Consider the following 14,423-nt stretch of genomic DNA (forward strand, 5'->3'; position numbering starts at 1 on the left):
AAGGACATGGACATATGACCACACAAGGGGTTGAATATGGGCAATGTTTACTCAGCAGTCCTTCAATTATGAAAACAAACAGTACATTATCAGTTGTGAGTGATATGTATTATGTGACTCCAGTGACCTATCAGTACAAACATAGTCCCTGTCAATAATGACCAGTGAACAGAAACGAGCTGAGTTTGGTTGATTTTTGTTTTATTCTTATTAATTGGTCCATTTGATTATATATAGCTTTCAGAGTGTATCAGAAACAGAAATTTCCGCTCAGTAAAGCATGAAATGAATTCTTGTACAAGCATGTTGCATATCAACTGTGAACACATACAGGAGCGCAATTGACCTCCCGTTTATGGTATTTTTGTAGGAAAAAGTTTTGAAGTCATCAGCTTTAAATTTTACTCCATATTTGGTGAATATATCAGAGACTTTTTCCTGCTCCGTAGAGTTTGCTTTAGTTTTAAATTTTACTGTGGCATGGGCAGTCATGTTAATTACGTATTAATTAATTATTATAAATTTATGATCCTACTATAGTAAGTATAACCATTCACCATAGGTACTGAAGATCAGATATGACATTTCTGGCAATCTACACATGTAGCTCTCACCATTTTCACGTTTTCACATATGATTTGGGATATGATGCATGCTAGGCAGTGACTAATTGACTAATACGAAACTCCATTTTCCTGTGAATAACACAATGAATGATATCATTGTGCTTCCAGAATGACACTGATGGCCTGAAACCTGTGGCAGTCATCAGTAATAGGCTTAACAAAGAATTCAGGAAATGAAGGAAGTTATTTCCCTTTTCAAATTTCCTATTAATCTTTGATGGAAATTTTTTTTTTGTATGAAACAGTTGAAATTCAAAACTTTTTCCTGGTCTTTTAAAACACACGAAATTCTTCATCAATTAACCAATAGCAATTCTCCTTTTCATCAGAGCGTTCTATAAAATTCCCTTCTAAATAGCAAAATCACAGAAGACTAAGCATTGCAGTTGAGTAAGAAAAAAGCACATATTAAATAAAACAAAAATTCAAAAGTTTGACAGCCCAACATGCCATGTGAAATTTGATTGGTTGAGCAAAGTAAGTAGCGTGACCATATATGGATGTGAGGCATCAATGACCCCCCTTTGATGATTGAACTTGATTTTCACAATAGATATCAAATAGACCAAACAGGTGTTTAAACATGATTGACAGGTGACACAGTTTTTTTTTTCCAAGTTGCCAATGACAACATGTCCCATCACTGTGGTAGATACAGGTATGATCAGAGCAGTCGTCATAGAGCTTTTTCAGCTTTTCAAGTATGTGGATATGAGTTTGCATGCGTGATGCAATGTATGATGATGAATTTCATGGGTTCCTCAACTTCTATTCACATATGGAATTCTTTTGTATTCCTAATACGGCAGAAATATAAATGTGATTAACATATAAATAGAACTAGTCGGGGATTAGCAGTCTCTTCAACCACATGAAAACAAAAAAAAGGAAACCTCACCTACATTTAAATCACAAATGTGAAAATAGGATTTTGTTCGCACAAAACGCCCAAATTGATTTATGTGCATGATTAGCCTGGTCTTGGAAAGTCTGCCCTTCCCTGCTCTTTTAATAATCCACACCCCCACCACCCTATACAATGTGAATGAAATAACCCAACACAAAGGCCAGAGGGAGTATCTCCTTTGTCATCTATTGTTTATGTGCGGCAAGGCCATTTCCATAAATCAAACCCAATCTCAGAGCGATGCACATATAGTTTTTGGGTCTACCAGAGCTTGCTGGATGACAATACGTTTTCATTGTACTGGGATTATGACAGCGATTTAGCATCTGTGACTCCGTGTCCAGGTAATAGAATTGAACTGTGTAAGCATTGCCAGGGCTGGCTGTTGTTACGCTGGCTGAGCCTCGCCATGAACCATACATGGTATTGGCAATATTATCAAGGCAGTGGAGCTTATCTCAGACCATTCTCAGGAAGTAGTCTCATGCAGCACACGGATTATTTTCGTATTTAAAGCAACTGCAGCTGGTCGACCGACCATGTACTCCTATCAGCCTTTGTACTGGTAAGCTGTTTTTTTGTGTTCGTCTTTTCGTTTTATTTCATCCTGTAGAGCTTTCAAATTGAGGTCACTTCAGTGCAGTACGTATATATACGCTAACCGCATAGCAAATGATCTGCCCGTATAGAATAGACACCGGTGATAGAATGAGAGCATAGTAAACAAACCCTGTTGGGGATACTCACACCCAACTACTGGGTATCAAGATAAAACATATTCAACAACTCACCATTTCCTGATAAATATCTTCACATCATGACATGTTCATTCCGTATCATCATCCATGAATATTTGAATCCAAGTTGTTCAATAGAGACGCAAAACAAGTAAGGGATTTCTATGGACCTTACAGTTGTACTATAAATACCTCCACCAGCTTTGTCCAAATTTAGCGACAGATTTCACTTCCAACCTAGGGAATGTTTTTGCCCCCAGATGTCATATCCTACCCATAATTTATAAAAACACTGTGATAAAAGGCCATGATCACCATAATAAAAGATACCATCGTATCTTATATAAGAGCTATTGAGAGTTGAAAAAAAGTGTATGAATTTTAGTGAAAGTCTTTAGCACTGCTGCCCTTGAGATTACCAAACATACGTACATACAGATAAACTGTATTGGTTTACAGTGTGTATTGCTGGCTACCAGGCTATTTTGACGTACTGGCAAGTGTATAAACAATCCATCAGTACTGTCCTATCACCGGTATGTGGTCTAATGCGCAACACAGATACATGTATTATGCACTGGTAGAGTTGATACATGTTGTGGGCAAAGCACTGCAGTAAATGCAATAGTAAGCCATGTCTGAACAAATCAAATTTATATAATATATACCCATTAAAATGATAATATATTTCTGTTACATGTACTTTTAAATTAGTTTGTTCCAACTCAGTGGTACAGTGTAGCTGCTGATAAACATTGTTATCCATATACCACATGTCATTTTACACATACACAATATATATATATATATATATATATAATATATATATATATATATATATATATATATATATATATATATATATATATATATATATATATATATATATATATTATTATATATATATATATATATATCCCAGTATATATAAACTGATACATACTCACATGAAGCTGAAGTGTGAGAAAAAATGTAAAATGCCACTCCCATGTGCCAATATGATTTGGCTTTAATACTACTTCATTTATGTATACTGGTATCGATGATATTGATTTAATAAAATCATAATTTAGCAGAAATTTAAGGGTGTAAAGATACAATTATTGTATAAAATATGATCCCCAACAACGTTGTCTTGAATTGTCACTCCCAGGTTTTTGATACCATTGTTTAACCCCACGTCATAAAAAATATATGAAATACATGCAACTGGTTGTGGGTGTACCGTCATATTTCATAAAATAATTGTAACTTTTGTGCCCTTCAGTTTCTGCTAAATTATGATTTAATATTTTACTGGCCTCCAGTATTTGCCTTGCCTTGTCAAAGGCTAGTAGCAGCCTCCATGTATCTCATTGAACAGATTGAAGTGACCTACCGTATGTTTAACGTCACATATGTGATATTACATATGGTGTTCATGCATCATTTAAACCAAGGTAGTAAAATATTAATGTGTAATCAAAGCTACCAGATGACCTATGTGTAATATTTTATCCTCATAATACTGTACTGTATTTTTCAAACATGTTTTCTCACTTATTGTATTAAGCCAGTCACACTGTAACTTTTCACAAGTAAAAACTGTATTCTGTTAATGTATTGCACCATGCAAGGAATTTCTTCATTTCAGTAGTTTATCGTTTGCAAGCACAGGGCTTTATACAAAAGGAAATTCCCAGAACAAATACAGATAAGATAGCGCCGTGATGGAATTCCACTTTTGGTGAAGGAGCTTTATCGCATTTCAAGTTGAAGCATGGCTTCTGATGAACTACCCTGGTGCTCTATCAACAGTTACAACATGAACATGGAGAAAGCTTGCGTAAAGTTTTCCCCACACAATTGAAAGGAATTTTTAAGTTGATATTTCAATCACGTACAGGCACTCTATATATGCAAATTTGCAAGTTATCTGTAATTGCAAAGTGGACAAAATACATTCAGGATATAAATATAAGTTCATTAGGATAATTATTTTATCTCTTTGTGTGTTAAAAGTCTTAGTTTTACTATATATGCTGTTTTCATATATGTCTGGATGATAATAGATATGTACATGTCTGGCTGATAATATACAGTACAAAAATTCAGTAATTCACATCAAGTCTGGTCTTTCCGAAGAACTTTACCTTTGAAGTATTGTCATTGTCTAGAGAGATGTGCCAGGTGAAAAACTGAAAAATTCAGAATGAATGAATTGCATGGATATCGTGTTTGCCTTAACCTGCAAGGCCAGTTAAACACTGCACTCATAGGTGATATTTCAGTCTGCAATCTGACTACATGTTTTATGGTCCAACAAAGTCTCTATGTACTGTATGTGCTGGAGGAGCAATATTTCTGGACTAGAAGTAAACCTGCACGCTGAAGACTGCAGAGGTCAAGATGTGATCTGATGTGTCCTCTGTGAGAAAACCCATTCTGACAGGCTATTTTCACTAGCTTGCAAGGGTTGGAAGATTTAAAGCTGTAGTTGATAGTACTTAACCCCTTGATGCCAGGGTACGTCACACCACACCCATCTGTTCACATTACCATGACAATAATTGCAACACTGAGCTTGTGATTGGCCCCAATCCAGTTGGTTGGGAAATTAGCATTTTATATAAAAAAAATTTTGTTTCAATCTTTTTTGTTTTATCTATGACAATGTGAACTGACTTGCAAGCTCATATTGTTCCTGAATAATGGCGAGGGAGTTTTTTTCAACTATAATTTTTTCAAATTTTAAATATCAAAGTTGACGTGAATAAAAGTTAATATGTAATGGTTTCTGTTGAAGACCCGCTTTGTTTAATTATATAACACAGAATCAGGCTGATTGATAGATTACTAGGGCAATGCAACAGCTGTCTAATATTATTGTATCAAGAGTAATCAATTGGTAACATTTTGTTTGAATTAAATGGAGAAGTGTTTATTTGAAGGTTTAGTTTCATATATTATCAACTTAAGCATTTGGTAATTGTACGAACCAGTCTGTTGGAAATTTTAATATCAAAATCTGTAAAATATAATCGAGGGCACTGTTGGTAATGTCACAAAGCACGTGCACCTTTGAAGAAACAATCAAAGTCTAAATTTAAAAAAGCTCACAATACAATGCACATTTGTATCTCTTACACTGCCGATCAGTTGTTCCTTATCTAGAAGTCAATGATCAATAAAACCTGCTGTTCAGAATATTGAATTAATATATCACATTGAATTATGATCAGATAAAAAGGCCGTAAATATTATTTTCACTGTTAGATTGCCTAAGTTGCATAATATGGATCAGTCATTAAAAGATACAGTGTGTCCTAAAGGTCTTGAACTTGTGTTAGTGATGGTATATTCAAGGAAACATGAATATTGTCTATTTTAATACTTAGGCTCATTGTTATCTAAAAATTTACTGAAAATACATGTATACAAACACATTAAAAAATAACCTAGCTGATTTCCAGGAAAAATACGTCAGACCGGAGATTCTGTAGAAATACACGTCAATACGCAAGTTGCATGCCTAGATATACATGTAGTCTGTCAATTCCAAGATTTTACAATGTTCAAGACTGTGTGTACTGCATAATTGAACTTGAAAATACTGCATCAATTCAGATGACAAGACTGCTTCTCTTGAAACATACAAACACATTAAAAAATAACCTAGCTGATTTCCAGGAAAAATACGTCAGACCGGAGATTCTGTAGAAATACACGTCAATACGCAAGTTGCATGCGTAGATATACATGTAGTCTGTCAATTCCAAGATTTTACAATGTTCAAGACTGTGTGTACTGCATAATTGAACTTGAAAATACTGCATCAATTCAGATGACAAGACTGCTTCTCTTGAAACATAAGCGTTTTTTTCAAGTTCCATTTTGATGTTGTTGTGTACGTATTTCACAGGATCAGCTGTACGTTTGTCTAAGAAATGCCGTGAATATCATGTCAAGATATATGACTGTCTAAGAGATGCAGATACATATACTCAACATGTGAATATTCTAAACATGAAATTTCTCTTATTTTCTTCTCGTGATAACTACATATTAATTACAATATGAAGTGTATTTATGATATGGCTTTAAAAAACATAAAAATTAAACTTTGTCATTATTTGCCTGATTGGTATTCCCCTTTAATTTCAAAATCAGCGACTTTCAAGTAACACACTTTTCTAATCCCATCTTGTTTGTTAGATCCTAAGTCCATAAATTGAATGACGTAAAAATATACCCAGTACAAGACCTGTCTAATGTTTTATGTTATTTTTTTGCATGAAATTTTGTAAATATGTGATTATCACACTCTGAATATCATATTCTTGCATTATTGAATTCAGTATTTGGCCGCACAATGTGTAAAAAGATTTTCCCAATCACATGTCGCATAATCTTCTAACCTTGTGTTGTACAGTATATGTTCATGTGTAATATTTAAACCATGAAGACAGACTTTCCTGTATTTCATAAAGGTCACTGGAAGTGAAACACAACATACAAGTGTAATTGCAGGAAATCCTTTGCAAAACTCAAAAACTCAAATAAATTTTTGTCTGACCTCTTTATTTGCTGAAGTGCGAGGTGTTTGAAACACGTGTGACATGTCGACAAGATATTCTATGATTCTTTTTGAAAAAGATGGCTGCCTCAAATACATCCTTTAGGGACTACCGTAGTGTCTCAGCATCACAAAAGGCAAGTCATTATACTCAGAACCAACTGAATGAGGCTGACTTGCCATAATTTTCTCTGAGAAATTTTTCAATTATTTTGCCATGCATCTAAACAGTGTTTCCTACTGACTGTCACAGTTGTTTCAAAATGATATTATGACGATAAGTAAAAATGATGTTTCTTATTACAATCTCCAGATTGGCTCTCAAGATAGAATAATAAATTTATCCCTTTTTTCACCATACCGGTATATTTTATAATTTTTGCCTACTCCCAAATCCCTTAGTTTCCTCCATGAGTGAAAGCCAATTCTTGGAAAGCAAAATCAAAATTGATTAATACAACTTACTCTCTGGCCTTGAACAGAATTTGTTATGTTTACTTCTTTCTATCAGATGTAAATAATCATTTTTGATAAAAAAGTCTTTAAAACACTATTTGTTAGTAATGTTCACCAAGAGATAGTCATAATGACATATATTCTTGAAAGGTTATGTTATTTATTTTTATTCTGACACTGTTATCTATCCATGTTTGGAGAACTCCTTTTTTGTATTGATCGTTTAATCATGAAGTGTGTGTTCAGAGGCAGGAATAATATATGCAAACTATTTTAAAAAAGAGAAGAAGAAGCATGATTTTGATGTGTCTCAGCGTCATCACTTGGGGTTTGACTCACATATTCAAGTACATAGACACCATTGCAGACAATCCTAGCTTGCTCTCTGCATTTTAGGTCCTAACAATTTGAATACGTATGCTAATTGGGGTCGTGACCCCAGGCAAGAGATCTCTGATGGATCCCACACAGGATATTGCAGTAATACAGATATCAGGTGATACCTTGATGAGAAAAATGATGATCAGGTTACAGTCATGTCTGACGTCTGTCATCACCGATACACAGTGATAATAAATTTCAGAATAACAATTAGACATTCCAGTGTGGATAAACTGTGTAAATGACTCCCATGAAATTCATAATGAGAGGTCTACACTTCCATCAGTTCCTATGAAAACAGCAGTTCGTTGCTGCTGTTATTCCTGGATTGCCAGTTAGGTCTTTAAATAAAGACATCATGGAAAGACTATTTTCAGCCATAAGTAGAGTTGTCAAACCATACTGTTCATGCTTGTACTGTGTCATTCATATAATTTAATATCTCAAGGCATAATATCTCTTTGTTTTCATTTCATTTCAGTATTTATTGACTGCACATTAAATACAAGTACTAAACTGTTTCACGTTGCTAATTGCCAGTTCGTATGGGCATGTTATTATTTAAATATTTAAATCCTTTTACAATGATAGCTTTTTTCTTGTATTAGATCACCGATTACAAGAATTATGAAATGTGAAAAATAATCTACTATAATCAGATGATGATTATTATCGTGATGACAAATGACAGAACCCAAATGAAATACGAATAAAATATACTTAAACAAACATGACTTGATTAATCATATTATGGCTTGTCATGACCCCATTACCTTTGACCTTAGGTCAAGAGGGCAGATGATGTCACAACTCATGTCATGTTGACAGATGACAAGAAAATAAGCCTGAAGGTCGAATTCCTCAAAATAAGTCAACTGTACCCAGTATATTGATCTGTAGAACGTGTCAGGCACGTCGATTCTCTATTTACTTGCACAAGAATATTTTTGTGTACGAAAATAATTTTGTCAGGAAGCCATATTTTTGTGCACATGGCTCATCCCATCAATCAGGTACAATGAAGGTGTTTATAACACTCAGTATATTGCCTTACTATACATTTAAAATTCTATACAGTAGATAATTACAATATTGTACACCACTCTCCTTTGGCCTCAAAAGGATATTTTGAAGAATAGAAGCTGGCAGCCCCTATAAGACCCTATTCCTATGTAAAAAAGTATGTTGGCCAACATTTAGATTGCATAAAGAGAAATAGTCCTTGAACTGGTGAGAAACATCAATATCAACTGGTTGCACTTCCTGAAGCTCTGTATGATTAATACAGTGAAGTACAGTCCCTAGAATTGATAATGTACCCAATGTCCTTGGTGAGTTTAAACTGAAATGTGACGGTCAACCTTGTACTCTTTGTGTCTCTGTTTAATTAGTGTATTTACCTACTAGTCAACAGCTGGTATTTTATGCTTTCATTACCATTGCCAAAGTCTAATACCAAAGGCCATCAAGGACAGAACTTATCCTGTGATCAGTTTGTTGTCTTCTGTGCAGAACAGTGGACCCGGTGGGAAGTAGTTGTTCATTGTCACTACCAGAATGGTCCCTTTCGGTATTGAGACAAGGTTAATTATGGTCAGTGTTCTGCTAAAATGAAAACCCTCATCAATGAGATTTCCTGCAACTTCCACCATCGTTAAAATAAAAATTTGTATTTCTGGGAATATACATGGACATATGCATGTTGTAAAAGTATGTTAATTTTGTTATAAAATATGTCTTCAAATACACCATTATACCTATCATCCTAAGTTTATATATTTTTAATTCCATTAACAACTTTCACTTGGAAATATTTGTGGAGGTAGTGACTGTATATTATCATCATTTCAAATTATGTAGTATGTCATGCATCAAAAATGCAACTTCTCTATGACCTATTACTGTACTCAGTAAAATAGTCTAGTCTAAGTATTCTACTTGTGTTCTTGGAAACTCAACACCCAAATTAGTCTTTCATCGTGAGCTGAGTACCGGTACGTTGAACCTTGTCGTCATTGTGATCTGGTTGAACACCTAATGCTTCAAAATAGTGAGTCACTTTACAGTGTTCGGGAAATGCGGTTGAATGGTTATACCTCATGGGAGTTATATTAAAAATGCCTTTACATAAAGCGAACAATGGAAGGTACGTAAACAGGAACAATCCACCACTATAGGACCTTCTTGGCCACTCACCTCTGTGCATCTCAGGACATGGGTTATTACTTAACATGAATCACAAAGCAATGGCAGACATACCGGTACTCATCAGGGTTTTTGTAAATTTTAGCAGGTTTCCCCTCAGAATATCAATGCAATTCTATTGAAGACAACAGACATTATTCTTAAACCAATTACCTGTGTACCCTCTCTTAGCAAAAACTCTGCTCATAATCCAACTGTATTGTTTTACATTGGATGAACTATTGCGTAAAGTATGTTCAAACAGGCACCTCTGCATTAGTATAATCTAGTGGTAATTTGAGTTTTCTTATCATAAATATGCTGTAGTAGTAAATTGTGCATAATTAATGTCATTGATATTGTAAAAACAAGTCGCAGTGTGTTTGGTATGAATGGTAGGGTAGTGCGTATACAACATTCTCTGTCTCTTTCTGATTCAACAATTTTCAAAAGCAGCCACAAACGGGAAACAAAATTATGAAAAGGTATGGCCTACAGTAGGCTTTTAAATGATGTATCACATTGCAATCATAACAGTCATCATCTCATTGGTATGCAGACCAGGTGTACAAGTACCTTTAAATTCACATTATGTGACTCAATTTAGGAAACCTTTTTTCAAGGCACCCAATTTGCATGCAGCTTTTCATTGTGGTTAGCATGCATGCATTTGCTTGTTACAAATTTGTTTTAGAATCCAAAATTTCAACAGCGATTTGATATACAAAATCTCAAAATCAGGATGTACATGTAGGGTGTACGGTATATTAGATACTACTTCTTGATAACCTTGAGTGAAATCCAAGTCTTTCAGACTGTCAGGGTGTCAGACATGAATGGTAAAGCACCTATGTGAATACTAATGACACTGATAAACTCAGAACAAGATACATCAGGAAGTGTCATGGTCATGACTATACAGGCTCGCTGTGGCCCTTGGTTCATATGCCGACATTGCCAGGCAAAAAATCATATGATTTATAAGTTGTCTTTTTTTGTACAATACTGTCATGACAACCAGACAACTAGGTGACCTAATTGGCCTGAAGTCTTATGACATGTTTTTGTGTTTCTGTGGCAGGGAGTACGCAGACATTGAGAAGGAACATCAACAAGGAGTGGCCTGTCTGTGGAAGGGCTTCGTCAGCAACATCAGCCCACACACTTTTGATGTCTTCTTGAAGAAGAGCGTGTCCAAAGTCTCGCTAGGCAGCAAACACGTGGCTTTCCTCGCAGACAGGCATGAACTCTATTGCTATGGATCCGGTGAATATGGACAAATCGGTAACGGAAAATTTGACGATGTCACAGAGAAACCCATTCTCGTTAGAGACTTAGCAAGCGAGAATGTTATCGACGTCGCATGCGGGAGTAATCACACCGGCGTGGTTTGCTCGGATGGGATTGTGTTCTGTTGGGGTGACAACAGCGCCTCACAGTGTGCGACTGAGAAGGGTGAAAAGATCGCGCGGCCCCACCAGGTGGAGATCTGCAACCCAGAAGGTGATGATCCGTTCATCACCCAGATTGCGTGTGGAGATAATCACACCATGGTGTTGAGTAATTACGGTGAAATCTGGTCCTGGGGGACAGGCCATCAGCTGGGACTGGGCACGGCTAATAACCCTGTGTCCACTCCGCAGCGTGTAGAGGCCATGAAAGGAAAGAAAGTACTCAGTATATCCTGCGGAAGTGTGCACAGTTTAGCCGTGGTGCAAAAACCAAAAACTGGGAGGTCGCCGGTGAAGCCTGACGACATGTCGTACTGCCCGAAATGCAACCAGGAACTTTACAATGTTTCTGATCAAAGCGATACAGTCGTCATCTGCGACCACAACTGCCCAGATGAAATCAGCGTTCGATCCTCCCTCGGGATGTCAATGGATAGTTTAGACGCATCGTCGGTTTCAACGTCTGCTTTCTCAATCTCGACAGTTAAAGCTTCTCCGCTAAAGAAAAGCGATGTTTCAAAGAAAATCATCCAAGAAGATGATGCCAAGTCTGAAGGTAGCCAAGGAACGTACACACTTGAAGACACAGCGAAGGAGTTAGAAAATCTTGAAGAAACCGATGCAACTGACGGTGGAACAGTGCAAGACTTGGAGGAGTCTTCCTATGCCAACTACCCAGGTGAGCCGACTAAGAATTTCCCGACCAATAAAGCGGCCAAGGATTACCTCCGGAAACAGCTGGCCGTTGGCACGACAAAAGACGCCAGAAAAACACCATCCAAGGGTCCAAGCGAAGAGAGGATAGTCTCAAAGCTACCGCAGGTGCTACGAACCAGGTTCAACACTTTCCTAAGCAGCGGCACAGAGACGGCGACTTCGTTTGTCGCAAAATTCATTCATTCGGGGAGCAGTGAGTCACTGTGCGATCCAGCTAACATGGACGCCAACCATGTACCAAATCAGAATGGTGTTGCCGGGCAACAGAGAGCGTGGACTGATGACATCATCATAGCAGCGGATGAGGTATCCCTACAGACTGAGGTATGGAGCTGGGGTCGGGGCAGTCACGGTCAACTTGGGCAAGGAGACTTACTGGACAGGTAAGACAAATATAGGAACTGGATTCTCTTCTATGTATGCGTGAGAAATTTAAATCCTTTCATCAGCAAGATTTTGCCCTGTCTCCACCATGGTTTTGGCCCAAGCCCATTGTTATCAATGGTGAGTGTGGACCTGTGAACTTAAAATCAGGGGTGAACAGGTTAGAGGATAATTCAGTGAAAAGATTAATCTACCTTAATTACACTTTTTGAAACTCACTGGTATCCTGTAGTGATAAAATAATGTATTACTGTATTTTCGATTGTCATCATTAAATAAGTGAAAGTACTGGTAATTTAACTAAGAGTTGATATAACATACCAATATACATTCTGTCAAATTTACTGCCCTCTATGCTACAGCCATGAAAAGTCTCGAACAATCCAGACTCGACATTCACGTGGCTAGATAACAACAATCAAGCCATATTTGTAATGTTGTACTTATCTACCATTCAAAATACTTAGTGTGTTGCATTAAATGTCGAGATAATTGTTGTAATATGTATTGATTCTTTTAACTATGTTGAGGTGCTGAAATTAAAGTTAATTGTTTCAGCCTTATTGATCTCTTTTATGATTTTAATGATGCTAGCCAAAAGATAATAAATGCTCACAGGTATAGATGCATATAGTAATAACCATGGCGATGTGATTGCCTGCATTTTGCAGAGTACTGCCCACGGTAGTCAAGCCACTCAGTGCCAAGAATGTCATCAAAGTGACGTCTGGATCAGCTCACTCATTGGCCCTGACCAGCAGTGGACAGGTAAACCATGCCCATTTTTCCACATTCGTTGAGTGCATTAGACTGTTGTGCTTTGTACACGAAGTTGTATTTCAATGAAAATGTCCGGTACTGTACACTGCAGTGTTCTCCACAGCTTAGAAAAACATAGAGTGGCCATTTTACATATCAATGCTTTACTTGCATAATTTTCATATGAATTTATACCTAAAAAATTAGAGAGTTGTGGAGAACCCAAGTATTGTTGTAACTTAAAAGTATGACATTAGCTAACCGCTAATATTACTCATTGTTCTGTACACACGAGCTGTGGAATCACTGCTGTACTGCTGAAAATATTATTTTACAACATATAATTATCAGAGATACTGCCTTTGATTATGATGCTTTCATATGCAGTGTATTAATTATAAGTTTCTGATTTGAAGGTTTACTCATGGGGATCTAACAACGATGGACAGCTCGGTCACTCCGGACAGCTGGCTCCTAAGAGGGTAAAGGTCAGTCATCACAAAATACACCTAATCCTGTCCCCCCCATTTCTTCATTAGATTGGTCCAATTATTTTGTTCACTTTCTGATCTCTCATTACAGAGAGGTTACTTCATTCAAAAAAAGTGAAAGAAAAAGGCCGAGACAACAACAAAACCAAACCTTACAGCAAACAGATATTCTATTCCTTTGGTGCATTCAAATCACACCGCTTGCACCAAGTTATTCTAAATCTGTGCAACTCTGATATAATTGCAAAAGTCATTCTCTGTGAAGGAAGGTATTCTAACTAATGAAGTTATTTGTTTAATAACACAGTTGTTAAAAATTCTACAATCTTTGATATAGATAATTATCAAATACTATTATATTTATAGAAAATTTTCTCAACATTATGCAATGATACCAATATGAATTTTCCTCATTAGATTCCATCTAACGTACCAGCTTGGGACATAGCTGCCGGTACTAACCATACCTTATTACTAACTGATGGTGTTGGATTTCAATCTGAAATCTTCTACATTGGCAGACAACCAAGGTGAGCAAGTCCTTGTACAATGACTCTGTTTATAATTTACTAGGACTCTCTTAGTCTATGTCATAACAACACTAGTCTCTGTCATAACAACGCTTGATTTGCCACTTTGCCCTCAGCCTGGTAAGATACCACCCTGTAAACTATAATGGAGTACAACAATTAATTCCTTTGTAACTTGAATAGATACAGATAACAGAAGTTAATACATGCATACATAGACACAGACATAAACACACACACACGCA

The 14,423-nt window shown here is 36.4% G+C and overlaps 1 protein-coding gene across 1 annotated transcript in view; it reads left to right on the top strand.

The window, feature by feature from the left end:
* The first annotated feature begins 1,921 nt into the window (after positions 1-1,921).
* LOC139143820 (alsin-like) overlaps positions 1,922-14,423 on the top strand; it is a 37,231-nt gene continuing 24,729 nt past the window's right edge. The window contains 5 exon segments of the mRNA XM_070714393.1: positions 1,922-2,098; positions 10,928-12,397; positions 13,070-13,166; positions 13,574-13,645; positions 14,066-14,178. Of these exon segments, the coding sequence (XP_070570494.1) occupies positions 2,073-2,098; positions 10,928-12,397; positions 13,070-13,166; positions 13,574-13,645; positions 14,066-14,178 (1,778 nt within the window). The 5' untranslated portion in view covers positions 1,922-2,072.

Source organism: Ptychodera flava, chromosome 11, assembly GCF_041260155.1.
Source record: "Ptychodera flava strain L36383 chromosome 11, AS_Pfla_20210202, whole genome shotgun sequence".
Lineage (NCBI taxonomy): Eukaryota > Metazoa > Hemichordata > Enteropneusta > Ptychoderidae > Ptychodera > Ptychodera flava.